Raw genomic sequence first — 27,357 nt, forward strand, 5'->3', positions numbered from 1 at the left:
GCTATATATATATACGGAGTACATGCAGAGAGAGAGAGAGAGAGTGAGTGAGTGTGAGAGAGAGAGATGGAGATGGAGATGGGGGAACAAGGCCGTCTACGGTGTTGCTGCGGCGTCTGGGGCAGTGGCTGCTGGTTCTTTGATGTAGAGCCAACAGAACATCTCCCCGCGGCCATTAAGTAACAAGCCATGGATGAGACGCTTGTGATTATGCAGGAGGGCCGTCTTTACGCTGGCTGCCTGTCCTCAGACGAAGATGCTGGTCGCCAACAGGTAGAGATGTACGGGGGGGTTGGCATATCACATACACTCGCACAGAGACAGAGAGCATGGGATCGTGCATAAAGAAGACGCAGAGGCTACACGGGGATGTTACAGGCGGCCGGCAGGGAGCAAGACAGGCTGGTTACTCCGTGCTTTACGCCCTGTCGTACACGGCGGTGCTGGCTGCAGCCCGAGATGGCTCCCGTTCTCAACCTCAAGTCAGACCAGGAGACATCATAGACATCATAGACACCACGATGAAGAAGGCCATGATAAGACTAGGAGACACACCATGCTGCGAGCGAGCGGCTGCAGGGTTGATATTAGCTGTCTTCAGACCATGCAGGCTCACGTACGGTGCATACGGAGGCCTACCAAATACGGAGTACGGAGTATGCATTATAACAAATTTGATAATGGCAGTCTGCAGCCTCACAACGACGACGGCAGCGTTTGATACAGCTCGAGCAGCAAAGGAAGAGCTTAAATATGTTACAGCCACTGCCACGGCCCTGAAATCGCCGAACCAGAGACCACAGAGAGAGAGAGTCGACTCTGCTGGAGGCTGCCAACCCCCTGGTTTCAACCCTTGGCCCGCCGGAACCCAATATCAACGCCTGTTCTCTCGCCACGATCTCCCATCCCAGACTATATCGTGAGAGATTCATGATGATGATGCTCGTCTACAGAGTACATCTCTGTCTCTCTCTCTCTCTCTCGGTATGGACTCGACCTGGGACACATCTCTGACTAAGGACGGCTCGATGGTGATCCAGGAGGCCAGCGAAGGGAAGGATTGGCATCTACCCCAGCTCCCCGACGACGAGGCCTACGTATGCACCCATCTACTGAGCTGTCGCTCGTAATATGATGCCGCGGGAACTGGATGGCCGCTGCAGTGCTGTCTGCTGTCTGCTGGACAAGCGGTTTCACGATTCACGCACCCTCTGCGCTTGTGGAAGGCAAAGAGACTCCCTCTTCGTCTTCCTCCTCTTCTCCTTGGACAATGGCTCCTCGACGGATCCGCTTAGCATGCTCCACCGGCTCAGCACAAGAGGAGGGCTGTTTCACCCGTTGTGCCTGTTGTTGGCCATCATCATCATGGCTGCCACCGCGATGTACAGAGTATCTTGGTCTGATGTACTCCGTACAGAGTGCCAGAGTGTCTGGTACGCTGGTACTCCGGGCCCAGGCACATCCACCGGGCTGCCAGCCATGTACCAGTGACCAAGGACTGTTCTTCCAGCAAGCTTCTATCTGTCCTACTGGGCTTCACATGCGACCCAGCGTCACAGATAGACATTTTTCCCTCTCGACTTCTTCGACTCTATATATTTATACTTAGGACGATCGGAATCATCCTCCAGGGACCCGGTTCGCAGACAAGCAGAATCGCCGGCCAGCCTTCTAGGGCTTTTCTTTTCTTTTCCTCCGCCTCTCCCTCTCCTCGCTTGCACGAGGCTTCTTCTTCTTCTTCTCCTTCTTCTCCTTTCCCTTCGCTTGCATTTTTGCCCCCCTTCTCCTCGGTCGAACTGCAATCATTCATTCTTGCGAGTTCAGCCTCTCGCTTCCCTTTTTTTTTTATATGCCCCCTTTTCAACGCCCAGGGGAGAATACCGCTTCTTCCCTCTCCACGACCCTGCTAGACCTGCATTAATATATAGACCTTGCTTCTTCTTCTTGGGCCTTGTTTTTTTCTACCTTTCCTATCTACTTCTCGCAGCGATGGCCTCCAAGGCAGGACCTTTGGCAAAGCCGTTTATCGACACCCGATGGGCTGATGTACGTGCAATATCAACCGCCCTCCCTACCCCCAGAGAAAAGTTATCAATATCAGAATCAGATCGGAGATGCGATATTGATTGACTAGACCTTGCGACTCCACCGGCCACTGAATTTTTGCTGACCCCGTCTCGACATCGTCAACTTAATAGGGCCTCCGAGGAATCGCTGCTCTCTTCGTCGTTGCCAGCCATGTCACCCTCTGCTTTGCTCGCAGCGTCATGCCGCCCTCCATATCGACCGACGGGCCCCGGAGGCTGTTCCAGAACCCTTACCTGCGCCTCATCGGCCAGGGAAACGCTGCCGTCTCCGTCTTCCTCGTCCTCCTGGGCTTCGTCAACTCCCTCAAGACAATCCAGCTGATCCGCTCCGGCTGCCACCAGGACGCCCTCTCTACTCTCTCGGTTGGCGCATTCAGACGAACGGGCCGGCTCATGCTCCCGGCCACTGCGGCAACGCTGGTCTCCTTCTCTCTGTGCAATCTCGGCCTCTACGGCCTTGCCAGGAGCTCGGATGCCTACTGGACCATGACTACCGCCGCGGCCCCGAGTCCGACCATACTAGACGGCATCAAGAGCGTGGCCTGGGAGATGATTGCCGTCTGGATCGTGGGAGAAAACAGGTACGACCAGCCGCAGTGGGCGCTGGCGCATCTGTTCAAGGGCTCGTTCTTCATCTACATGGTTCTCCTTGCAACCGCCAGTGCCACCCCGGCCTTTAGACTTATCGCTCTCTCCATCCTCTATGCCTGGGGCTGGATTGCCGGCGACAGTACGTTTATCCCCACCCATTTTTACATCTTTATGGACATATGCAGAACACTAACCGAATGTTTAGCCATTGTTCGACCAAATGTATTCGCCGGCATGATCCTCGCTGAACTGACCTACCTCCCGGCACCAAGGAAGTCCAAAGCGACAACTGTCATCCCTTACCTCGTCGTCGCATTAGGCCTCTACCTCTGCTCCTTTCCCGACCGCTTCGCCGACCAGGCCCAATGGTCCCGCCAGCTCGAAGAGCTCGGCCGCATCATCTTCCCCAAAAACGCCGCCATGGGCCGGGCCTGGCCTAACATCGGCGCACAGCTCCTCTGCTTCGCCGTCATGTACTCTCCTCAAATGCGCCACTTCCTCTCGCACAAATGGCTGCACTGGATCGGAAGCCTCAGTTTCGCCCTCTACCTCCTCCACGGCATGCTCATGCGTACCGTCCTCGTATGGCTTGTCTTTGGACCCAACTATCTCCTCGGCATCACCAAGCCAGGCAAACTCGCAGATGGGACCGACGGCCAAGTCGTGCCCCAGCCAGGCGACCTGATCATCGTATGCTTGCTGCCCGTCTTCTTCGCCATCCTGCTCTTCGTATGCTCTCTCTGGAATCGCTTCGTCGAGCCATACTTTGGCTACGCAACCGCCGGTCTCGAGTCATTCGCCAAATCGCTCTGCCGGAACCAGTGGCCCTTTGACTCGCTGAATTCAATGCCGAATGGCGAGAAATCCATCCTGCCCACTACTCGCAGGGATTGAGATGTCGTCACTTTTGCTACGGACTACTGATGCTGTCTCATGTTACATCCCCTTTCGTGTGACACAGAGGCACAGCAGATTACTTCCTTTTTCTATTTCCTTTTTTTTTTTTCGTGTATATTTGTACCATGTTCCATCGAAGTCGGGGTTCCATCAGCTGCCCTTCTACCACCTTGCTGGTTTTTCTCCTTTTTTCCTTTTTTTATCCCGACGGTTCATTGATCGGAGTTGATGCTGATTTGTCCATTTTGGCCTGATACTAACCATGTAGCGTTTTCCTTCTGGTTTTGTGTTATTTACAAGACGCATTTATTTCCCAACCTCCTCATTCGCCATTTTTGCATGAAAGATAGAAGATCATATCCGACTGAGATGGCATTCTTGAGATACCTTGTTATGTCCGGCATATACTTCTTGTGTACCACGCATATTTCAAAGACTAGGCGAAGCGGTTTCTTACCCATCAATACAAAAGAGTAATGCATTTTATCTGCATCCATAACACGCATCCAAGTAGCTATAGAAGTCGAAACAATGCCAATCAATCGTCCAGGATTAAAAGAAAAGAAAAGAAAAACATGCGTCATGATAGTCATGTTCTAAAACACCATCTCTTCGTCTATACATCTACCCCGGCCCTCTCCCTGTTGCCTTCACGCACATCTATTTCCCTTCCCCTCCATTCCCCGAGGCATACTTCCTCGTCCAATCCCTCGCGATCTTCTCGTACTGTTTCCGATCGTTACTATATTGCTCTGCGATCCTCCCTTCCACTGCATCATCCGGCATCGGCTCCACAAGAAGCTGTCTCGCAAACTCCAGCACGGCATATAACTTCGACGACGGCTTCCATTCATCTGACTTTAGCATACCGAGACACATCGTTCCCTTGTCGTCATTGGAGACGTTGGGATGGTATATTTTCGTAGCGAAGGAGACAGTCGGCGGCTTAAAGGGATAGTCTGTTGGTAGCGTGAGTCTGATCTCGAATATTCCGCCCTACAGTTGTAGATAATATCATTAGCAGTCTGGCTGGACCGAGAATGTGACGGTGACGCACTTGGTACGGTGAGCCCTCGGGGCCTTTCATCTCGACGCTCCATTTGTATAGGTCCGAGTCATCTGCCAGAGCGACTGTGACGCCGTCTGGAGGTGAGCTTAGAAGCTCGTTGAGTTCCTATTACAACCCCCATGGTCATTGGTTAGCCCATGGCTACTAGATAGATGCACTACACAATATGGGCCATAAGGTACCTTTGAAATGCGCTTCTGACTCGCCATGACGCCGTCTCCGAATATCGAGTAGCCGAACGCACGAGTTCCAAAATTTCGCCTGGATGTGTATCGAACAGGCCAGACAAACGACTCGGCGAGGAATCACTGCCCTTTTATATGCCGGCGCTTGATGTTGGATGCTAGGCAGCAGCAGGCAAGGGCTCGCGGGGTAGTCAGTTGAAACTGTTGGATAACCAGCTAGTTAACTAGCGGGTGAGACAAGGATATTTATTTCAGCCAGTGGGAACGGCTGCCAGGCTCCAGGCTGCTGTACTGCTGGCTGGACTAGCGTATGCGACGGCAAAGGCGCTGGAGATTCGACTCGCGGGTCGCTTGGTGTGTTGAGCTTTTGAGGCGAAAGTTGACTTTGGCTTCCGCGAAAAGTCGGGTGAGGCTGATCTGCCCCTTTTAGTCATTTAGTCATCCTGGAGAATACCAGATTGACCAGACTGGCCGGGGCTATTTTTCTTTGACGACCTACGAAAGAGATCCAGGCTCTTCATTGGAGGCTTCGAGTAGCGATATTGGATACTACTTGTTGTATCCGTGAAGAGTACGTTGCCCTGTGAACCTCCGACCCCATAGTAACTAGTAAATTACCATAGTTATTGAACGCCTTTCTCTACGAAGCACAGGCACCTCTAGTTTTTGGAGAAGCCTCTAGAAATATAGGACATTTGTATTTGTCGCGAATATAAAGGTCCCGGGGCTTGTCCGCAGGGTCCCTTGGTATTAATTAGTCCAGCCTCAGATGGCTGGCATAACCCGCGTGCTTCTATAGCTGGGCATATTACACGAACTTGTTTGCATCGCAAGAAACTCGTTGTGTTACGGTACTCTGTTTGATATCACAGTGGGCAGAGTATGTTTTGTAGCTCCTACAAGCAACGTCGTAATACTCCTGCCCTTAAATGTGATACGATGGCATGACTCACCAACGACTGGCCCATTCGAGCGCTTTCAAACCCAGCCGGGTTGGATCGGTCAAGGCGTCCCGTCTTGACGTCATGCTATTGCTTGATCCTTGTTAGTTCTTGTCGGAGCCTGCCGAGAAATTCCTGCAGAAATTTAGATGCGCAAACGAATGGAGGCTCCCAGCACCAGCAACGAAACAACTCTACAGCGGTTGTCTTATTTATCAGCCCATACCCACTTGATAATCAGGTGCTACCCGGTGATCCGAGGAGAAGAAATGCCAAGTTAAAGGGTATTCAAGGGTACTCTAGGATGTAGTGGCCTGTCTGAAGATGTAGAACGCATATGGAGTCGCAAAAGAGTGGGTGACATCCAGTTGTCAAAGTATGGATTTCGTGAAGTGCAAAAGGTTGAGGAAATTGACTGTCTCCTGACCCTCCTAGCCGCCAACATCACTTCCGATCCACCCATTTTGTTCCTCTACCCTCATCCTCCACTGGGCTTGATATGACGATAGATGTACTCCCCGCCGAAGTCTTTTTCTCCGACTTGTAGATGTGAATCGAAACCACTGGTATGAACGCCAAGCAATGGCTATGACGCCATTTAAGTTCAAAGCGGGCCGGGCCGCTGATGCTTATTATAGACACACGCAGAGAGGCTCAACAATTCGTCTTCGTCTTGGAAGTGCGTACAGATTAATGGGGCTGAATATTTTTATTCTGTTGGTAGACGAGTATGCTGACTAGATTTTAGAAAGAGACAACAGTGTCAGCAAATATTTACATATAGAACTGGCCAGATGCTCTCAAAAGGAATAGTTTTCTCGAGACACTCGACTCTAGAAGGACGGTTCTTGGGAAAAGTTGAAAGGTACAGTTATAGGGCTCAATGCCACGAGCACTTCATACAGTCAGGTAGACGTGACTAGATATGGATCAGTTACGACAACACATTTTGCGATGGTAAGCGGGAAAGGTGCTCCTTGAACAAATCTCCACGTGTACTCTTTCAAAGGTAGATCGGACAACTATCCTATTCTACTCGGCAAAACATACAGGTTTGCGCTATTTTATTGGTTATATCTTAATTTTATAGACTCGCGTGTAGACAGTGAGTGAACAGGGTAATTAATTGTATTGATACTATTTTTAGTTTTATGTAAGTAGAAGAACTGCTCTTCACAAGCACTGCCAGTTTCAGAACAAATTATCCCAGAATTAAGTAAGAGATTAATATATCCATTCATTTCCATCCCATTAAACGAGGTATCATATATCGTTAAGAGAAAAAAAAGCCCGTTGAACTCCAGAAGATTTTTTTCCGTTTCCATGTCACATCCAATTCGTCCGCTCGCTGATAACCCAAGAATCCCAGAAAAGCACTTTTAATGACTGAAGATGTCGGTTTGTTTGGTAGGTTGATTGAATGAACCACTTATCGGAGAGCAAGGTAAGTGGCTTCGGCATGGGCAGCCTTGCGCTCCTTAGAGTCGTAGGACTTGGGGCTGCCAATGCGGGTCTTGGAGTTAGAGCGGGACAAGGCCGGGGTAGATGGCATAGTGCGCTTTCCATTGTCAAGAGAAGTGCGAGGAGTGTGGAAGCGGGAAGAGGCAGCCGAGAAGGCGTTCATGGAGTCGCGCTTCATGTGAGGAAGCTCGAAGGAGGCGTAGTGGATGGCGAAGTCGGTAGCGTTTGAGGCCATTGTGATTGTTTTGAATTGTTTGGTTGAGGTGGTGTTTGTAGAAGTAGGTATGATTAGGTTGTTTGTTGTTGCTGTTGAGTATAGACTCGAGTGGATGACAAGTAGATCGTTGATTGATTGTTGTCTTGCTGTTGCGTTGTGTGGATGTCTGATTGTTGTGGATGCTGATGATGATGGGAAGGACGAAAACTCGAGGGATGGAGCTCCTTCTTATAGCCGTCCCGTCGACCACTTTCGGTGCCTGTAGGAAGTTTCTAGTTACCCGTGGGCCCACGACGGCACCGTGGGCATGGCCGCAACCCGCCCTGGCCCCCCCCCTCGACCCTTTCGTCGTCGCCATCCGCCAGCATCTTCTGTCTACTTCTTTCTTGCTTTGTAAATCCTTCCCTGTATAAAACTTAAAAAAGCGGGTCCGATCCCCTGCGGGTCTGTGCCTGGATTAGTCAGTCCATCTGACTAATGACACCCCGTGACGTCACTTTCCGTCGCTTTTTCGTCGACCTCAACTTCGACTTCTTTCGCCTTTTGCTGCTTTGCAACCCGCGTGTTGATGCCTACGAATACGGGCCCGCGGCTGCGATGACTCGGCTGAGCGTGCGGTGCTCTGTGTCATCGGTCTCGTACAGTGCGAAAGGCGTCGCGGGAACAGTCAGACCATCGCATCAGACCATGTAAAAATAGCTTCGGGAAACAGAGACTTTTCCACGGCCCCTCCAGCGAAAAATTTTTCCCAAAAATTTTACACGCCTGCCTGGCTCGCAATTCCCGCCGAGGGCTTCTAGACGCGCGAGCGGATCGTTTGGCATAGCCAATGGCATGCAAGAACAGGCATCGGGCCGTCGCGATAAAAAAAGACTGCGCAATTTTTGCAGCCTGACCTGCAGCGTCTGCACCCTGGACGTCATCCACTTCGAATCTTCCCTGCCTCAGCTGGCGCCGGGCGTCTAGGCTGGGATGAACCAGCGCCAGCACCGGCTCAGTGTGCCCTGTGCACAGATGATGGCTGGGCTCACCGGAGCTTCCCGTCCGCCTGCTAAGGTCCTGGCACACATTTGCGCGAAGCCTACAGAGGACGGAGTACCAAGCTTGGTCTCGGAGTACGGCTAGCCATGCACGTGTAGTGCGTAGGGCGCTGAGTGTTATTATTGCTAGGTTTCATTTAGACGTGAGATGTATCGGAGTCCATTATTCATCGAATTATCCGGATGGGAGGCACCTTGTGCAAGCGATTCCCGTTTCTCTGGGCCAACTATGGAACAGTACCCGAAATACAATTTGAGAATAATAGATGAAGGGGATGGATCGATATACGCCGTATCCATTCATCTGTCCACGATTCCACGAGGCATGCTCGAATCTTTCGTCCAAGGTAGTTGGAAAAAGTTAACGCGCAATGCTGGATGGATATGATTTTCGGATCTTCAGCCTGGTGGATGGTGGCCAGACTTCACCTTGCAAGGAAGCGACATGGGTTGAGGTTTTCGTTGCCTGGTGTGCCCACTCATGCCCGTCTGTGCGTGCATGTTTTTCCATCACCAGGTTCGCAGGTTACAGTTCAACGTCTGGCCTGGCCGAGTTGCCGTTATCCCTGTCAACGATTATTGATACCCAACATCCCAGCCACATTCCTGCTTAAATTTTCACACCACTTTTTCTCTCCTACTGCTTGCTCCTTCGAGGGATGCAGGAACCAGGACGTGCCGTCTTAGCCACTTTTCGGTTTTCTAGTGTCGGGAAGGCCCTGCGTCTTCGAAGCTCGGGTTTGAGCTCAAGGGTTACGATCATCGCCACCCGTTAAATCACTTACTAGTCCAGGAATAGGATAATCAAGGAAAACAGGAGATCCACTCTGGCGGGATGAAGAAAAATTCCTGTCTCGCTGTGTGTGTTTACTCAACGTGCCCCTCCAAGCACCCCTCTGAATATAGATACGTAAACAGTGGCAGGATGGATGGTATACTGCTGACGTTGATCAAGTAGATCATATAAAGCAAGACGATCATATAGCTAGCAGTCACCAACCAATATCCGTCGGCTGCTCGGTGACTCGGTGAACTTTCCGGTGAGCCTGGATGGGTAGTCCGCCTGTTCGTCGCACATGCATTTGTCTCATCTTGACCTTGAGACGTCTTTATTTGCATTCTTTGTGGCATTTTGATTGAGGCTGAGCTGGTGTGGATTCTCGGCATGGACATGGATGTTTCCTAACCAACGACTGTGAATATCCGGCCAATATGCTCCGGGTTGTTTGGCTGGCTTGTGCCTGGACTCTATCACGATCGCATTCTGTTGGCTCATAGGCTCAAGGGCTGGTCGGCAGACGTGTGACGAGAATGGGCGGTGACGAGTTTATCCGGTACAGGTGTCTGGGTCCATTTGCTCTGGATGTCTGTACTCTGAATGGCTCGAGTCTGCCTTCCATGCATCTTCCATCTTGATTGACCGCCCATCAGTCACACCACATCTTGCATCCCTTGACGCGAGAATGCGCGTAATGCCGTCTCATCTGACTGTGGCGGATTCACCTAGATTGATCGACCTTTACTCCCGGGAGGTCCAATTTTGAGTACGGAACAATTATTCCAGTGACTAGACCAATATCACACGCGGAACTTGTTGTCCAGCGACCTGGTAGGTTCTATATCAGCTGAGCTAGTAGACTAGCTGACACAATTGATGACACTGACCTGAGATGCAAGGGTCGTGGACTATGAATGAGTCGTTGAGGTTAAACTATTTGTGTATAACCTAAGCGACAGGATCATCTAGAATATGTTATTTTCTTGAGATAATTCCATCAAACCGCCTACAAAGACGGGTCGGAGGAAAACAGTGCTACCAATCAAGTCCGAATATACATGAAGATACCTTTCAACTGCGGAACGCCACATATACCAGGCGTAGAACATTTCCTTGATACTTGAGATGCATCTAGCTAACTTGTTCAAGCCAATACTTGGACAGTTTCCTTGGATACCATTTATGGCGGCAGCGCATCATGGCCTCATATACCGATCCTTGGCTAAGATAATGCTACAATAATGGGTATATGCAGGATGTACTTGATACCACAGGCGAAGCATAATCAACAAACTTCAGCTAGGATCATATCGGAGCTGGTCAATCATATCTGATAGCCAACCTATACGCAAGGCAATATAAATCGCCGCCGGGCTGATAATAGGTATAGAAGTGCGCTTTCGCCCCCCCCCCCCCTCAGAGGCCGTTGTTTCAACCATCTGATTGATTCTGGAGTCTCTCGCAGCCCAGAGTACATTGGTTGAGGATACGGCAATTTCCCAGCAACCATACTCTAGTTGAATCCACAGTGATTGGGTATTCTGAATTTGTCTGCCTTGAGACACTGTCAACAAGATGTGCAGCTGTCCAATGATGTGAAAAACACCGTGGCCTGGTTGGGTTCCAAATATAGAGTTGTAAGAAGGGGATCAAATTAAACCATGAACCAACTTGTCGCGCCCTGTCATGATATGATTGACGCACATGCAACCCCTAGGGCAAAGCACTCGCTGCATGCATCGGGCGCATACCAACACCCACGTCAAACGAGGAAATCAGAAATGCAAAGTTAAAAAAAAAGAGAGAGGAAACCCAAAATATTATATTTTTGTCATTGAATATGGACGATTCTTTGTTGATTGTGCCGGTTTCTATTCCCGTTGTAACATCACCATTACGCCCATGATTCCAAGCAAGACCGTCTTCATCCATGGGTTTTCTGCCAACATGATCGTCACGTATCCAACGGCTGGAATGTATCCTCGCACGCTACCTACAATATCGAGTTTGCGGTCAAGATAGTCTTGGCCCTGTGCGTAGAGTTCGGTGTCATCTGCGATGTTGTTGTCGCCTTTTGTGAGCATCTGATGGGAGACAGGTGAGGATAGGCCGGGTCTATACGTGAATCATCAGCAGTTATTCGATAATATGACACGCGTACTTCCTTCAATCGCCGTTCATATGATCTTCAGACCGTAAATATCTCCCGCTCAATATCGTCATCACCTCCCGCTCCAGATATGGTAGATAACTCACCCACTGCGTTTATCCGCCTCCCTCTCCAGCCTTCGTTGGCTCTTCTTCCCTCCATCTCCTGTTCCGAATGCCTTAATAACTCGATGAACGATTGGAATATCCTTCCCCTGCACATTATACACCACGATCTCCCCAACTTCTGCGCGCGGACTATTGTTCCATAGAAACAGTAGGTCACCGCGCTGGAAGGCTGGCTCCATGCTTCCTGATAACACCACAACAATGGGAGAAGACGAGTTCGTGTATACGGATAGGGCCTTCCATCCCATGAAAGCCGTGGAGAGGACGAGGGCAAAGTTGAGGAGCTGAGCTAGCGTCTGGCGAGGGTTGGAGAGGTAGGGGGCGAGTTCGGCGAACATGATGGCGGCGTCCTCTCGATACGGGTATTAATCAAATGGAATAGCAATTCTTTTTGTCCCAGCTATCAGGCACAGCTCATTGTTATTCGTGGTGCCGAGCTGTCGAGCTGCTTGCTGGTTTGACGCTGGAGTTGAAGGATGTTGCGGCTTATCTGTTCAGTTGGAGTGAAGCTCTTGGCTTGGCGTTTGCTTACTTTTGAAAACACTAATCAGTGAACATCTACAAAGCGAAGCTACATGCAACTACAAGGAGGAAAGAAGATGAGATGGCCGAATGTCTCAATTTCCAGCTATAGTGGGTGAACCACGACAGAATAATGGTAAAAGTGGAGGTGTAAATACATAAGATACAGGAGAAAAGGACCAAAGAAACGGGGGATTTCACGGGAAATTGTCAGTCTCATGTATTAGTTTGGATGCGGTGCGCTGCAATTTGGGTAAAGAAATAGCTAAAAGACGAGAATATTTGAACAGAGAGAGAGCAGGTCTTGGTCCTATTGTCGAAGGAAGACGCAGTCTGTTCGAACAAAGGGAGAGTCCAGCCCTCTCTTCCTAAGCCAAATAAAGTGCTTGCGGCCAATCTCGAGAGAAGCAAAGTAGTGTTTGGAGTATTTTTTTCACTGTTTTCAATAGATCAGTCAATCCAAGGAGAAGAGAGCTAGATGAATAAAAAACAAGATAAAAATTGGCTCGGCACGGTACTTCATTCTCCTTCATTATCATGTTGCACAATTTGGTTTAGGGAGGAGTTGGTTCAATTTCTTCTTGCTTCGATTCTTGACCGACCGAGCAGGTCGATACGATAAGTTCGTTTAGTATGCAACCTATAGGCCATTTCAAATGACTTTAGGAGATCGGCTGTTGCTGTTTGTTTGTAAGTAAATAAGCTAGGTGAGTAATTATTAAAGAGATAAAAGGAATCTCATAAAAGCATAAAGCCTGAATTTGATAGTTACGAGATGAAAAAAAATTGGAACAGATTAGCCTTGACAGTCAGGAAATTGGAAGACGTACCTGAGCTCCACGACATCATCAATGTGGTTGCACATCGCCACGAACAAATCGAAAAACAATTTGCCGCCGCTCTCCATCTCCATCTGCATGGTTCCACTCCTCTTGAAAGTCTTTCGACTTCGGATTATCAGAGCTAGGAAGTGAGCGCGGAGTCGTGACTCGGAGTCTGGCGTATGGTCGTACGTATACCGCGCCGATCGAAGGATAACATCGACTGGGATACCAGCTTGAAGGCCCTGCTTGCGCAGTGAAAGGCGCTTCAGCTCGTCCAAGCCGTACTTCTCAGCAGCGCAGTAGATGACTGTGTCTCGTAGGAGATAGTCGTTCACACCAGAGTGGAAGATTGTCGCTTCGCAAGACCCACGGCCACCGGTTTTAGAAAGATCCTGCGCATCCTCGAGTAGCCAGGAGTTGCGACGCTTGTTATGCATCAAGCGTGGGTAGTAGTCCCCCTTGTACAAGAATTCGAGGACGCAGGACAATATCTCGGGTTCTCTGGGCAACACACATTAGGTACATGTGTAAGCAGGTGACTGGCGACAATTACGAGTGACTCACTCATCAGGCAGGGCGATCTGTTTCATATCACCATCGGAAACTTGCTCCCTAATGGCAGACGAAAAGAAAGGCGAAATAGAAAGGATGTCTTCATGGGCAGCGAACAGGCGACTTTCTCTGCCTACCACCAGCGTGATGATAGGGCTCGTAAGGGTGCTAGCCATATAATTAATGTCGGTCATATGCGCAAACAGTCTGATAAAATGTAGCATGGTGGGGTTTGACTAACCTCCCAATCGGCGGACTATCCAGACTCTCCTGCAGTTTAGTTCTCAAGTTCTCGCGGTATGTCTTCTTCGCAGGCTTAACAGACTTGCCCGCCCGGTCTTTTGAGGAAAAAGATCGTTTGAACATGGCTGTCAGTGGGAATCCTAACGAAGAACTGGAGTTATCCTAAGGTAACAAGGACAACCAGCGAGTAGCGAGGGTCGAAAAACGAGCGGCCGAAGAACCTCGCGGACATATATAATGAGCGTATTGATGGGGATTATAAAGGAAAAGAAGTTTGACGCTTTGCAGTATCACGCACGTCGCATGGGAGCCTTGGAAAGCTGTATCCAAGAACAGCCTTCCTCTGCTGTGTCCCTGAGAAGCCCCGGTGAAGGAGAACGCGAGGACGTCAGCAAAAGAACGCGGATCCTTGAATAGGCTTTGCGCATGAGATGACACGCAAGTGCTGTCTCGATGCGGAATCTTGACCGGTCCTGCGAAGCGTGGTGTAAAGAGAAGAAAAGAAGAGAAGAGACGAAGAGACGAAGAGCGAAGTTGATATCGATTACGACCGGTCATGTGATGCTGTTCTGACTCAGACTGAATAAGCACTTACGTAATGGCCAATCGCGATGTTTTAATTTTAGTATCTGGCGAAATCCTAATTTCTTCAATAATAATTAGTACCTTGGATCCCAGCACTTATGGGATTGGAATACTATACCACAAAGGCTCACGAGGCGTCAGGGCTATCTTGGCCGTGTTACATTCACGTTCGATGGGCTGGGATCTTCGTGCTCTTTGCCGCTGGATCACAAATGGAATTAAGTGATGTTCATGACTCCGACCACGCCAGCTTTAGATACCTGTTAGTCACTGTGCTCAGAAGGCATGCTTCCCGAGGCGCGTCCGGAAGGCCGAACGCATGTGGCACAAAAACTATTCTACGGGCTTGATGTACACTGTGCCGGGAAACTAAGAAGTTATTCTGATCGGACTCGGGCATAGTTACGTACATGCTTACGACTTGCCTTGCGCAAAAGTTGACCCGTTGGATACCCTGTCTACCCCCTGGAACCGGGCAAGTGAGGTATTACCGGCACCATCAGCGAATCCCGATATGCTCAGTGGTAGATGCCGCGTTGCTTCTGAAGACATACAGATCTCCGAGGCTGGAGTTTATCCCTATAACACAGGAAATGGCGCGATTTTATCGGTACTTTTGATGTCTCATTTTTATATTCCGGATTATTTATTATTTATTTCCTAGGCTGATGGGGCCGCTGGTTTCTTTGCAATCATAAGATACATTGATGTAAAAAGCCCAGCCCTACCACCAGCAACAAGGTTGTCTGCACCCAATGACAGCTCGTCGGCCGTCTGCGCAGTACCTGATGGCGCTAGCTTGGCAGCTTCGAGGACTCTTAGCAATGTACTGACCGACGCTCGACCGAATTTGGTCACTCGAAGAGCACTGAATAGATCCCACAAGCTGCGAGCCTGTAGTTCTCCGGCAAGTGGTGCGTACCAGGGGATTATGTCCCCTTTGTCAGCTATATCCTCCTCATGTTCGAGGACGAATCCAGCCGCCTGTATGGCTTCCATGGCATGCTTCCGAGGCATCATGGTGGCGATTCCGTTTCCACGCTCAATCCCTAATTTTATGGCACGGTGCGATGGATCTGAATCGTCATACTTGTCCGTCATTACCCATTCATACACGCCAAATGTTCCACCAGGCTTCAGAACGCGGTAGATCTGCTCATATACCCCTTGTAGGGATGGCGCATGAACTGTTGCTTCAATGACGTACACAGCGTCAAAGGAGTCGTCGGGGAAATCCATCTCCTTCGTTCCGCAATAGTTAGGAAATGAGGTATATATAGCTGGTGACTGCCACAATAAGACTCACCATGAAGTCACTTTTGACAAAGGAGACGTCTTCACTTCGGCCTTCCTTCTTTGCATGTGCTGTGGCCCGTTGGATCTGATAACCGTTGTTATTCACACCAACAACCTTGCAGCCGGTGAAGGTAGATATCTCCCTTGCCGGGCCACCAACCCCACACCCCACGTCAAGGACCTTCATGCCTCGTTGAATGCCCATCCGAAACGCAAGATAGTGTTCGTGTCTTGCCAGAGCCTGGAGGAAGGGCTCGCGAATACCAAAGCGGCAGAAATGAAATGATTGCGCCCATGCTTCTTCGTAAAAATCAGTTGCGAGGTCGTAGTAGCTATCTTCTCGTTAGCGTCGCAATATCAGAGAGACTATAAGGCTACTTACCTGTTCACTAGTGACATGTAATTATCCTTTCTCTCCCCGCGCTCCTTTTCATCCCAGAAGCCGACATATTTGTCCGTAATCTCGCGATGCGATTCATTGCTTTTCTTCAGCATAGCTAGGAAAGCATTGCGCTCTTCTGCCGACCTCCCATGCATCGGGTCAACCGCAGGGGCAAAGTGATCAGCCATCTTCTCGGTGGTTTCTGAGATATCTTGTCCGTGGCAAAGGATAGAATCTCGGGGTATCTCAACATCCTATATATATGAATTCGTCCCACTATGGGGGACTGGGGGACAGGGGACCTTGCCGCTGTGCCAGAGATCAATGCGAGACCCCAAGCCTCACGTCATGACAGGGCCTGAATTTCCGAGCCCGCCACGCCACTCCAGCGTCTTCGTCTCCGAGATCCGTCCAGCGACTAGTCAGCCCGCTGCCGCCAGGAAATTTATCGGGGTACGCATCTTGACTAAGGAACGTCGGCCGGCTTTACCTCAGCAACGCTGTTCGAGCAGTTGGTTGTGACTTCTGGGCAGCCAATCACTAAAAGGCGCGCTTGGTAATTCGCGGAGGAGGATCACGGGGTTCACTGGTCGAAACTCTAACTTTCGTTTTCGTATAGTTTCGGCGCCAAAGAGAAACTCCGGGGCCAGAGTACACAAATAACAACCTTACCCGAATAACACGGCTTTCAAATTATAGGAGCTGGTTGCAGGCCGCAGAGCGCGATATGCATCCTTTCCCACGCGTGATCAGTTTTGCTTGATTCTTCTTTTCCGTAAGCAGACACGATGGGAGCACAGGTCTGGCTGATCGTGGCCGCTTTTGGTACACTCTGTCATTTTCTCCTTGGATATCTCAGTCCGAAGTATGATCCCCGCGAACCGAAGCTGCTCCCGCCGTCGATCCCGCTGGTTGGCCATGTCATTGGTATGGTCCGTCACGGGCTTGGCTACTACACGACTCTCAGGCAAGCAAATCCCTCAATGTTGGGCAAGTATTGAAAAGCGTGACCAGTGTGGTTAGTTGACTGTGGAAATGCAGAGACGTGCCGTCGCCTATCTTCAGCATGAGCATGCTGAACAAGAAGTTATATGTGGTTACTTCTGCTGCTTTAGTCTCAACAATCCAACGTTCTGCAAAGTTTGTCTCATTTGAACCTTTCCTGAATGAAGTCGGAGATTGGCTCGCTGGGGTCAAAGGCGATGGACTGAAGCTCCTCCAGGAACCTATTAAAGGTGGTGGAAGCCTCAGTTCGGCGATGGTGCACGTCATGGCTACCGCTATTTCAGGCAGCGGCCTTGATAAAATGAACGATACCATGATATCGTTCCTCCAGACATCCATGGAGGAATTGTCGACTGCAACTGAAGATCCCATTGATCTATATGCATGGTGCCGGGATGCAATAACAACTGCCAGTAGCGAGGCGGTTTGGGGAGCTAAAAATCCTTTACGGTCTAAGGAAATGCAGGATACATTTTGGTACTTCCACCAATTGATATATTCGTGGATTGGCTCGATGTAAATGTGTTGACAGATTATATAGGGAGTATGAAACGAACTTGCTCATGTTATATATCAATATTTTGCCTCAATTCACAGCGCAGAAGCCTTTCAAGGCACGAGAAAGACTGGTGAAAGAATTTTTGAAGTTCTACGAAGCAAACGGACAATGGGAGGCCTCGGAGTTATCTCTCGCGAGATGGAAAATTCAGCACGAAGCAGGCGCTACTATTGAAAACATTTCACGCATGGAAGTTACCTTGTGCGTTGGTGTTCTCTCGAATACCGTTCCAACCCTGTTCTGGACCACCTTTGAAATTTTCTCTCGCCCTGAGCTCTTGTTGAAACTTAGACAAGAGGTCTGGGATAATGCAGTACATGTTTCCATAAACCCGGAGGGTAACACTGTTCATACCCTCGATGTCGCAGACATACGAAACAAATGTACCCTTCTCCTTTCCACCTTCCAGGAAGTGCTACGCCTACGGTCCAGCAGCGCCACGATTCGTACTGTTCTTGAGGATATTGAGATAAATAACCAGTATCTGCTCAAAAAGGGTTCAATGCTACAGCTCCCGGCACCGTTTCTCAACCTTGAGGAATCTACCTGGGGCTTGGATTCAGCAAATTTTAACCCTTACCGATTTATTGACTGTGACAAAGAGAAAGTTGGTCGTCTGAGATCGAAGGGTTACATGTCTTGGGGTACATCTCCCCACATGTGCCCAGGAAGACATTTTGCAAGTGGAGAGATTCTACCTGCGGTTGCTATGTTTTTGGTACGATATGATATTACGCCTGTCGAGGGTACCTGGCAACATCCTTCGATAAATAGAGAGGTGATAGCAGCATCGATTCCTCCACCCAAGGAAAAGTTCCTGGTTAGACTCTCCGAAAGGGATAATCAGGATGCATTGAAATGGGAGTTTAGGCCTTCCGCAGAACACGGAAGATTTAAATTAGTTACTGGGTAATGGTATTATAAAGTTGTGGAAGATAAATCTTGATGATAGACACGTTTTACTCAAACTGAGGCTGTAATTACCATTGATCTGCTTCTTGCCTTCACTCCGCTCTGAGCGACAACTTCTTATTCACACTTTGAACCGCGGCCTTGGCAGGGACAGAGAGTTGCTATTCTTGGCATACGTCAATTTTAAGTTCTGTGCCTGTAACTAGCTTATTTAGTGGGTCTTTGTATTTCTCCTCTTCGACCCAGGATACAGGAAAAAAACTACATTACTCCTTACATTCTTCTCGTTTAGTTTTCTTTCTTATATCTTTCATTCATTTCCTCCTTCCTCCTAGTAGTAAGTAGACCCCATTTATATTAAAACATTCTTGTATTTTTTTCTATTAAACAGTTTTGGAGTGTTAAATCAACCATCGCTGTGGTTTGTGAACTTATCAAGTAGACTCATGTACATGCATCGAAGCAAGAATTGAATATTGGCCGCCTGCTCCGGCCCAGGAGAACACCTTCTCACGGAGAGAAGGATTGTCAATCTTGGTTGCGACTTGGATGTCGTCCGTGTCAGGCCCTTGGCCACATTGGTAAGTTGCGTTGATACCCCACGTATACGCCTTTCCTTCAGAAGTGATAAGAACATTGTGATCGGACCCTGCAGCAGCAAAGGCGCAGTTTGGAATGGGAAGTGGAGTGGGCTCAAGGAGGATACGCGGCTTTCCACGTTCGGAGATAACAATCTGTGGGTCATCAAGGTGGAGTGTGCTGTGGTCAATACCCATTTGAGCGCCGTCCATGCGACCCCAGACAAGACACTGGCCGTCTTGGGTGATACCAATGGAATGATGACGTCCGCCTTGAATCATCTTCATCTTTTGACCAATAAGCATTGTTGCCTTCTGTGGTCGAACAATGGTGCTGCCACCTTTTCCAGCTCCCACGTTAACGGCAGTTTGTCCAAAATTATTCAGGCCCCAGGTCCAAGTATCTCCGTTGGTGTCGATGGCGAAGGAATGATCGCTGCCTGCATGGATGGAGATAATTCTTTTGCTTTTTGGTAAAGCGACGAGGCCAGGAATAAGGCCAATGTCGTTGCGTAATTTGTCAATGGACGCGTTCTTGTTACCAGCAGTCTTGCGGCGATCAACTCTAATATGGCGGCCCAGCTGGTCTTGCTCGGGACGACCCCAGGAGAATACTCTGCCCTTGTGATCAAGAGCAAGGCAGAAGTTGTTGCCAGCACTGATTTGAATGATTTTCTCGAGGCCAGGTATCATGACTGGGTCCAATTGCATTTTGATAAGCTCTCCGTTCCACCATCCACGTTCTCCCTCGGTAGTCTAGCAGAAAACGTGTTAGAAGTAGCTTGACATAATAGGAGGAAAAAACGAATATAACATACCACAAATGAGCCCCATCCATAAACAAATCCATCCTCAGTCAGAGCAAAAGTAGCACTGTCACCTGCAGCTACTTGGCAAAATTTGGTGTCTTCTGGAAACTTCTCACGTGGAATGGCTTGAATGGCTGTGGGAATGGCCTCTCGTGGGTTGAGTTCAACCTCATCACTTGCAAAAGATTCGTCATCGTCGGCCATATCTTTTAAACCGCCGTCCCAGGCAGTCTCGCGTCCAAGGGCACAGTTGTCATTGACACCCCAGGTCAGGATGTGGTTATCGTGTGTCAAAGCAGCTGCATGCATGCCTCCAGCGCCAATATCAACGACTCCAACTTTTTCTGCATCGAGGTTGGTATTCAGACGTGGTCTTTTGACGTCGATTGCATTTTTTGGGCCAAGACCAAGCTCAGCACTGCTGCCAGAGCCAAATACGTAAACATTGAGCCTCTGCTTGGGTATGGTGTTGGAAATAGATGACTCGGTTTTCTTTGGGGCCCTGGTCTTTTGGACAGCTCCTCGGCCAGCACGCTTGTGTGGGACACTCTTGGGAGCGGGTTTAGCCTTGCGAGGAGCCATTGTACCAGACAGTTGGTACGGCTGGTGTTTTGAGATAGAGTAGAGAAGGTGGAAATTCTAGAAAAGGTGTTCTAGAGACCTAGAGTGACGATGTAGTTGAGGAGAAGGTATGCTGCAAGAGAGATAGTAATTTGGCGAACAGCAAATTACTTCGACATAGTAGTCGGGAGGAAGCCGACTACTATATAGTCTAGCGCTCTTCATTGTTCCTATTGATGGCTTTTGCCTTGTGTTCTTCCACCTGGAGTGTTGTTGCTCTGATACTTGGCACCGACCGAAAGCGGCTTAGTCGCAGTTTGTCTTGGCAACACTCCCCTCTCCGAAACTTGTCTTCGTCATCAAAACCAACATCAACAACTGAAGGTCAAAGACTAGCGACGTTGGAGGACAAAGGGGACAATAGTACAGGGCATATATTTTATCGCTGCCATCCTCGCAGGTTCATTCTAAATACTCCAAGCTATCTTTTTATTGACGAAGGACATGTCCTGATCATCACCGCGCAATCGACTCTATTCACCCCTGTGTTTTGGTTAGATTCACAATAAGTTCACTAGATACCCATACCCATATCCATATCCAACTCTATTACTATCACCTTCTTGCCCTGCTGTTTATATTACCCGCAGGACACCATGGCAATGCAATACATGAAATCGATTAGGAGGAAACCAGTGGCGAAAACAGAGTCGACACCAACGCCAGCAACAGAAACACATGGTCCTGTCCTGACGGATGAGGACGAGGCATTCCTACACCATGTTGCAACCTCTTCGTCTATATCGGGAAGTGATAGCGGTGACAAAAAACCTGGAGGATCCAAAGATGAACAAGGCAGGGAACTTGTTGATGAGCCGTTGGACGATGACTTGAGGCGTTTGGCTGAGGATAGAGGCTCGCAGGAGAAACTCGATGCTCCTGATACTGAGCCTACCGCCACCACTGCGTCTTCTGTCTCCACTGATCAAAAGAAGATGGAGAAAGGACACAAGTCACGCAAGAGCCTGTGGGGGATGCTTAAAGATAGGAAGTGGATGGGAGAAACTGAGAAAGTAGACAAGGGGAAGGGTAAAGTGGCTGATGATACCCAGTCGAGCGGCGAAGGGGCCGGTAAAGGAAAGAATGAGGAGGAGAGAAAGGAGGATCAAGATCTATCCAAAGTTCTTGAGCAATTGAACCTGGCAGCTGTCAACAACCGCGTCTTTTCGATTAGTAGCGATACACAGGCGCTTCTAGAACAGTTCAAACAAGTGTTCAAAGACCTGGTCAACGGAGTACCAACGGCGTATCGTGACCTTGAGTCGCTACTCACGAATGGCGACCAGGAGCTACAGAAGAGTTATACCAAGCTACCTAGTTTTCTTCAGAAGCTTGTCGAAAAGCTGCCCAACAAGATGACGGAGAAGTTTGCGCCAGAGATCCTTGCAGCAGCATCAGCTAGAGCGAGCAAGAGTGGTATCAACATGCAGCATGTAGACAAGGCGACCAGCACGGCAAAGAAGATAGGCATTGAAGTACCCAACCTGAAGGAGCTGGCCGGAAAGCCTGCAGCCCTCGCGGGATTGCTCCGGTCTATCATTGCATTTTTACGTGCGAGGCTCCCTGCTTTGATTGGAATGAATGTTCTCTGGTCTCTGGGGCTGTTCAGTATGTATCAACCTCGGTGGACCTGCGCTACTTTACTGGTTTACTTAACTAACCATGCTAATAATAAAACTAGTTCTACTTATGGTTCTATGGTACTGCCACAAGCGCGGCCGTGAGGAGCGGCTTGCGAGAGAAGCTAGCATGGCCGGAGAAGGTGAGAAAGCAGAAGGTGAGGAAGCTAGGGTGATCGATGTCACAGACGAGGCGTCGCCGTCGACGACGCCTGCGGCCGTGGGAGCACCAGCAGCAGCCACAGGGGCGGTAGCAAACACCGAAAGTGATGCCCAACTCACAAGGCAGGTGGAGGGTCAAGTGCCGGCTGCAACGACGCAGATCGAAGCCCCGACCACTGCCACCTCAGAAGGAGCTGCAACAGACAAGGAACCACGTCAAACGAAGGAAGAGGGTAATGTGAAGGTATAGCCTTCCGGGAGCCAATTGAACCATGCAGAGCAAGGAATGGCATTGAGAGTATGGAAGGCGGAAATACCACATCAGGGGATCAGTTTAGAGGTAATAAGTATATTTGTGATGTGGAAAGGGTTAGCAAGGTAAATACTATTTTTAACGCATCGGTTGAACACGTCAGGAGAGGAAAGGTTGAAACATCTTCCCTAGCAAGCGAGCGAGGAAAGCTGGAATTATGCATAGCGCACAGCATTCTATATCTTCTGCATGTGCGGAATAATCTCGGCTACCTGCAGCAGGCCTGTACGTGCATACTTCGATTCTGAGATGAGACAGATGATAGAGACAAGGTCGGGTGTGTGCGGTTTCGTTTAGCTTCTTTCGGTTCCAGTCCAGAGTTTTGTCAATTTTTTAGTTAATAATATAATTGGAGATAGTCGATTCACTGTTGTTAAAACGAATACTAAGTGCCGGTTTATGACGTCTATATGACTTCTCCTACGTAATCATGACTCCGTCTATTTGCGTGGTGATAGAAACGAGCAATCGCTGCGCTGTCGATGTATGGCTAGCTAGCGCTGTTTATCTCACATCTCAACAGCAAGATCCAGTACATTATGCACATCATTATCGTCATTGCAGTCACAATCCTTGCCCCATGTTACATACCTCTTGTCTCCCACAACATACTTACGTATCGTATGCATGGAGCAGATGGAATTGCAATCCCACTTTCAGACCGGGGAGTGAAAATACGGGCGGTTAGAAAGAGTAGAAGTGGAAGAAAAAAAGGCGGAAAAGGCAGAAAAAGGGCCCCATCTCCAACTCCATCTCCGTATTTATACAGTCATACGGAGTACTGTGGGACTTATCACAGTAGTGGATTTTGGTAGCCTTCGTCGCTGGTTGGAGTCGTGCATGGAAGACGGAAAACGAAGTCTCCTCTTTCTTGCTCCTTTCCTTTTTCTTCCCTGCAAACGAAAACTGCCATCGACTCATCCCACTCGTGAAGCTGGGGGGAAGGCTGCACGGAATGTGATGTATGCTGTTCGGAGTGCAGAGTGGGCGAACCTGGCGTGGTCCGTATGTACCAATCTGGACTAGCGACTGATGCGTGTGAAGAGGCCCTGGTACCAGGCGGAACGAGTAACATGTCTCGCGCCAGCTTCCCCAGACAGGATCTGATGCTTGAGGATGCAGGGCCCCTGGTCAGTCTCCTGCAAGATGAAATGCCATCTCGCTGACCGGTCTTCTAAATCAGAAGGAAGTCTTTCGTACCCCGTAGTTAAAGGGGGCCATCAGAGAAGAGACGACTCTGTAGTAACTATGTATGTAAACCCGTCAATCCATCGCCTGTACGGAGTAACAATGTAATATTAACTAACTAACTAGCGCTCCGTCTCGTTCGATGCATGACGTCGAGCTGAATATCAAAAAGAAAAAGCCAACGACGGGGCAAAACAGGGGTCACGTGCAAATAAGTTTTCTGGCAGTAAAAGACGGTGAGGAAGAGGCTGACCAATCACCGCTTTCCGAAAGTGGAAGCCCACGCCAAGACTCTCCGAGCGGCAGAAAATACGCCGGACTTACGTTTCTCCGTCGCCGACCGCCTCGTCGTGCCGATCTTTACCAAAAGAGGAATCGAGAGGGTGGTCCCTGCGTTTTGCCTTTCTTTTTTTCTTCATCATCGACTTTCTTTCTTCTTTTCACCTTTCGACTTCACCAACTTCACGACAAGCCAGAGCAGCGTCGTTCCTCGCAGACAAGCACCCCTTCACCAGACACAGAGACCACCACCCGTACCAAATATCGTCGATTGCCCTTTTTCTCTTCTTGCCAACATGGCGGTCGCTGGGCTCTAAATTCTCCCTGCTGGGGGGGCATCGTACCCTCTAAGGGACCCCCCAGCCCGAGATTAGTCCAACGAGTTCAAACAACAAGAAAAGAAAGAAGAAAGATTCTACCAAATCGACCTCGACGATATTTGAAGATAACTCTTTCGACGACTTCTGCTTCGTGCGTCGGAATTGCCCCCTCTTGATTGCAATTTATTATTATCGTTGTAGACGCAGCTCTTTTTTTTTTTTTTTCCTCGACCGTTTTTCGCCTTCTCTAAGAAAAAAGACCCCTCCACCACCACATTTCTACCATTCTACTATATCTCCCCTCCGAGCCGTTGTCACCTCCCCTACTCTACACGGCTGAATATAGTACCCCGATACTATATTTTCCTATCCTCTTTTGGCTGTTTAAACAGGTGTATCGAGGCTCCTTCGACAAGATCAAATTCCCACCTACAACAAACCTTAAAAAAATCTTGAGATCAAAAAGGGAAAATTTTTCCCTCCCTCCAACATTGATAACGCAAAAGAAAAGGAGGGTGATCAAGGACAAAAGATCGACAATGGGTCGTTCCGGGGTAAAGACATCTCGGCCATCGTCGTCCATGTCTCGTTCAAAACAGCGCCGCCAAACCATTAGCGGAAAATCCCGTTCGTCGCAGCTCAAACTTAGGCTGAAGAAAAACAACAAACGCAGAGCGCCGCCTTCTATCTCGAGTGATGATTCATCCAGTGAAGATATGAATTCTGGTAACGAAGACGACGACGACGAAGATGGCGGGGACTCGAGTGAAGATGATGATGAAGATTCCACCCCAGCAGCGTTTGCCCCGTCTTATGGTGGCAAGAAACGACTTGGCCATAAGACGGGGCGTACTGGTGGGATTTCTTTGTTGCAGGACAGGAAGCTGAAGGGTGAGCAGGATGCTGCTGCTGACGAGGATGTTAATGAAGATGCAGTCTCGGTCAGCTCTGTTGGCTCTGTTAGCCCCGGTGATATCGACGATTCCGACGACTCTGATGATTATCAGGGTGTTGATGAAGTCAGTGATGGTGAAGACGAAGAGTTGATGCTGGAGAAAATCGAAGAGGAGATCATTCTGGAATCTGAAAATGAAAGGTCTACGTTAAGCAGGCTGGCCGGTAGTGTCAGCGGAGGGGACGAATGGACGGGGTTGGATGACCTTGAACACCGTCCATTCTACTCTGCTGGCTCTTTCTTCGATGATGAGCATCTTCTCCTACAGTCTGGAGGACACAGTGACGCCGTTGATGCAGGAATGACCAGCGAGGCGGCTGAGACACCTGTTCAACGACGAGTTCACTTTGAGACGGATGACTCGTCCGACTCTGATAAATCTAGTGATGAAGATGAGCTATTTCCCGACTTTTTACATCAGGATCAACTTGACCCTGATCTACGACGCATGATCGAGACGGATTCCACTCCTGGGCGATCACAAAGTTCCCTTGATCTGTTTGTCAACAGTGACTTCTGTGACTTGCCTGATAACATCTATCATGTGGAGGAGTCCGATAACTCGATGGGAAGCTCGAGTGGCTATGAATGTAGGTTCCTTGTTGCTTCTTCCACGAAGCAGATCACATTATTTTTTGTCGTTTCTTTTTCTAAAATATTTCTTTTTTCTCATATACTGACTCTCGCCTGTTCCTCTCTGCAGCTGATGATGGTGAAACCACTGATGAGGAGGATTACCTTCCCCTGGCTACCATCACTCATCCAAGGTCCCTTCTCCGCAGAGAGTCGAGTGCCTCACTCTCCGGGGATGAGGAAAACAAGGCTGACTCTTGTGTTCCTCAGCGAGGACCTCTGAGAGGAACCTTCATTGCTGATCCACACAAACCAGTTGCTGTCGTTGCTCCCAACGGCAGACAGCTGATTCTTATACCTCCATATGCATCTTCCCGCCATGAGTGGCTCGAATCAGCTGCCGGTAGCCTGGCTAACACTGCCAACAACTCGCCTCGTACTAGTACGATGCACAATGTCGACGACAGTGATACCGATGCACTGGTATCTCCTCGTCACACCGACATGAGCCCTATGTTAAGCTCCAATGCCAACCTTATGATGAGTGCACTGGGAAATGACTCGGTAGGCCAGGTCACGGGCCCTCCGGAGGCATTCTATCCTACCAACGGCTACTTGATGGATGCTAGTTTCGATGAAGACGAGGATGACAGCGAAGCTATGCTTAACGTCGATGACTTCATCAACTTCAGCGATGATTCGTCTGACGATGAAAGGGATGACTCGGACGAACCAACTTCCCCAGCTGCTACATCTACTATTGGTTGTCAGACACCAACACCTAGACGTCCTTCTGGTACTGCAACAGACAACGACGAGACCCCTACACAGGCCAGCAGTGCTGAACGACTTCTCAACCACCTTGATCGCGGCATTGTCACTGCCTTCCGCCGCAATCATAATAGATACCAGGCACTGATCCGTCTCCCCCATCACAGGGAGTTTTTACCTGCAAATTCTCCATCTCAGCCTGCAAGTGCCTTCAAACGCTCGAATCCTCGCACTCCCACCAGAAAGAGACAGGCGAGCACGTACCTTGGCAGTGAGGCTGTCCGGAGAAAGCTGGTAGACTCACATCGCAGCAGAAGAAACACTGTTGCTTATTGAAAAGGGAATCATATGTATCCGCAACGACACAATCGAAGTCGATTTACAGGCAAAACCGATAAACATGGCAATGGATCACCAACCTCTCCCCTCTTGCCCGCTATATTACTAGCTACACAAGCGCAGGCGCAGACACACACACACACACAGGCGCCACAGTAGCGCCGCACAATACGTGTCTTACTCATCTATCTATCCGATGTGCTGTCAGTGTCAGAATTGATGTTTTTCGATGTTCAGTTGAATAACTATATTTTTTAATTGGCTCCCTCCAACTTCTGCTTCAGTTCTTTTCAGTCATATTATATCACATTACATGATCACTGATGATCTTCTCCCGAAAAAAATAAATAAATAAGCTCCCCATCCCTTGTTTACTGTTTGCATTGTGATCGATATACCTGCCTGAA

At 49.2% G+C, this 27,357-nt stretch overlaps 11 protein-coding genes across 11 annotated transcripts; 5 read left to right on the plus strand and 6 right to left on the minus strand.

Moving 5' to 3' along the window:
• Positions 1–347: 347 nt before the first annotated feature.
• On the plus strand, positions 348–923 carry TRV_02347 (uncharacterized protein; the record flags this gene model as incomplete). The annotated part of the gene is made up of 1 exon (XM_003023451.1): positions 348–923. A coding segment is annotated over one exon (576 nt), but the record flags the coding sequence as incomplete, so codon positions are not given.
• A 277-nt stretch (positions 924–1,200) lies between these two features.
• TRV_02348 (uncharacterized protein) lies at positions 1,201–1,810 on the minus strand (the record flags this gene model as incomplete). Its single annotated transcript, XM_003023452.1, has 2 exons — positions 1,201–1,521; positions 1,649–1,810. 2 exons carry the CDS (start codon positions 1,808–1,810, stop codon positions 1,201–1,203), a joined length of 483 nt encoding a protein of 160 aa, XP_003023498.1.
• Positions 1,811–1,989: 179 nt separating this feature from the next.
• Positions 1,990–3,572, plus strand: TRV_02349 (uncharacterized protein; the record flags this gene model as incomplete). The annotated part of the gene is made up of 2 exons (XM_003023453.1): positions 1,990–2,046; positions 2,199–3,572. The coding sequence occupies 2 exons, from the start codon at positions 1,990–1,992 to the stop codon at positions 3,570–3,572; spliced, it is 1,431 nt and encodes a 476-aa protein (XP_003023499.1).
• Positions 3,573–7,199: 3,627 nt separating this feature from the next.
• TRV_02350 (uncharacterized protein) lies at positions 7,200–7,466 on the minus strand (the record flags this gene model as incomplete). The annotated part of the gene is made up of 1 exon (XM_003023454.1): positions 7,200–7,466. One exon carries the CDS (start codon positions 7,464–7,466, stop codon positions 7,200–7,202), a length of 267 nt encoding a protein of 88 aa, XP_003023500.1.
• A 3,671-nt stretch (positions 7,467–11,137) lies between these two features.
• On the minus strand, positions 11,138–11,881 carry TRV_02351 (uncharacterized protein; the record flags this gene model as incomplete). Its single annotated transcript, XM_003023455.1, has 2 exons — positions 11,138–11,381; positions 11,523–11,881. 2 exons carry the CDS (start codon positions 11,879–11,881, stop codon positions 11,138–11,140), a joined length of 603 nt encoding a protein of 200 aa, XP_003023501.1.
• Positions 11,882–12,861: 980 nt separating this feature from the next.
• TRV_02352 (uncharacterized protein) lies at positions 12,862–13,665 on the minus strand (the record flags this gene model as incomplete). Its single annotated transcript, XM_003023456.1, has 2 exons — positions 12,862–13,390; positions 13,454–13,665. 2 exons carry the CDS (start codon positions 13,663–13,665, stop codon positions 12,862–12,864), a joined length of 741 nt encoding a protein of 246 aa, XP_003023502.1.
• Positions 13,666–14,929: 1,264 nt separating this feature from the next.
• Positions 14,930–16,135, minus strand: TRV_02353 (uncharacterized protein; the record flags this gene model as incomplete). Its single annotated transcript, XM_003023457.1, is given in 3 exon segments — positions 14,930–15,556; positions 15,576–15,897; positions 15,948–16,135. 3 exon segments carry the CDS (start codon positions 16,133–16,135, stop codon positions 14,930–14,932), a joined length of 1,137 nt encoding a protein of 378 aa, XP_003023503.1.
• An 884-nt stretch (positions 16,136–17,019) lies between these two features.
• On the plus strand, positions 17,020–18,424 carry TRV_02354 (cytochrome P450 oxidoreductase, putative; the record flags this gene model as incomplete). Its single annotated transcript, XM_003023458.1, has 2 exons — positions 17,020–17,468; positions 17,494–18,424. The coding sequence occupies 2 exons, from the start codon at positions 17,020–17,022 to the stop codon at positions 18,422–18,424; spliced, it is 1,380 nt and encodes a 459-aa protein (XP_003023504.1).
• A 433-nt stretch (positions 18,425–18,857) lies between these two features.
• Positions 18,858–20,392, minus strand: TRV_02355 (uncharacterized protein; the record flags this gene model as incomplete). The annotated part of the gene is made up of 2 exons (XM_003023459.1): positions 18,858–19,757; positions 19,820–20,392. 2 exons carry the CDS (start codon positions 20,390–20,392, stop codon positions 18,858–18,860), a joined length of 1,473 nt encoding a protein of 490 aa, XP_003023505.1.
• A 635-nt stretch (positions 20,393–21,027) lies between these two features.
• On the plus strand, positions 21,028–22,462 carry TRV_02356 (uncharacterized protein; the record flags this gene model as incomplete). Its single annotated transcript, XM_003023460.1, has 2 exons — positions 21,028–22,039; positions 22,113–22,462. The coding sequence occupies 2 exons, from the start codon at positions 21,028–21,030 to the stop codon at positions 22,460–22,462; spliced, it is 1,362 nt and encodes a 453-aa protein (XP_003023506.1).
• Positions 22,463–23,855: 1,393 nt separating this feature from the next.
• TRV_02357 (uncharacterized protein) lies at positions 23,856–26,947 on the plus strand (the record flags this gene model as incomplete). Its single annotated transcript, XM_003023461.1, has 3 exons — positions 23,856–24,463; positions 24,659–25,857; positions 25,971–26,947. The coding sequence occupies 3 exons, from the start codon at positions 23,856–23,858 to the stop codon at positions 26,945–26,947; spliced, it is 2,784 nt and encodes a 927-aa protein (XP_003023507.1).
• Between the last annotated feature and the right edge of the window lie 410 nt (positions 26,948–27,357).

The sequence above is a fragment of the Trichophyton verrucosum genome, assembly GCF_000151505.1.
Source record: "Trichophyton verrucosum HKI 0517 chromosome Unknown contig00206_1.f1.exp, whole genome shotgun sequence".
NCBI lineage: Eukaryota > Fungi > Ascomycota > Eurotiomycetes > Onygenales > Arthrodermataceae > Trichophyton > Trichophyton verrucosum.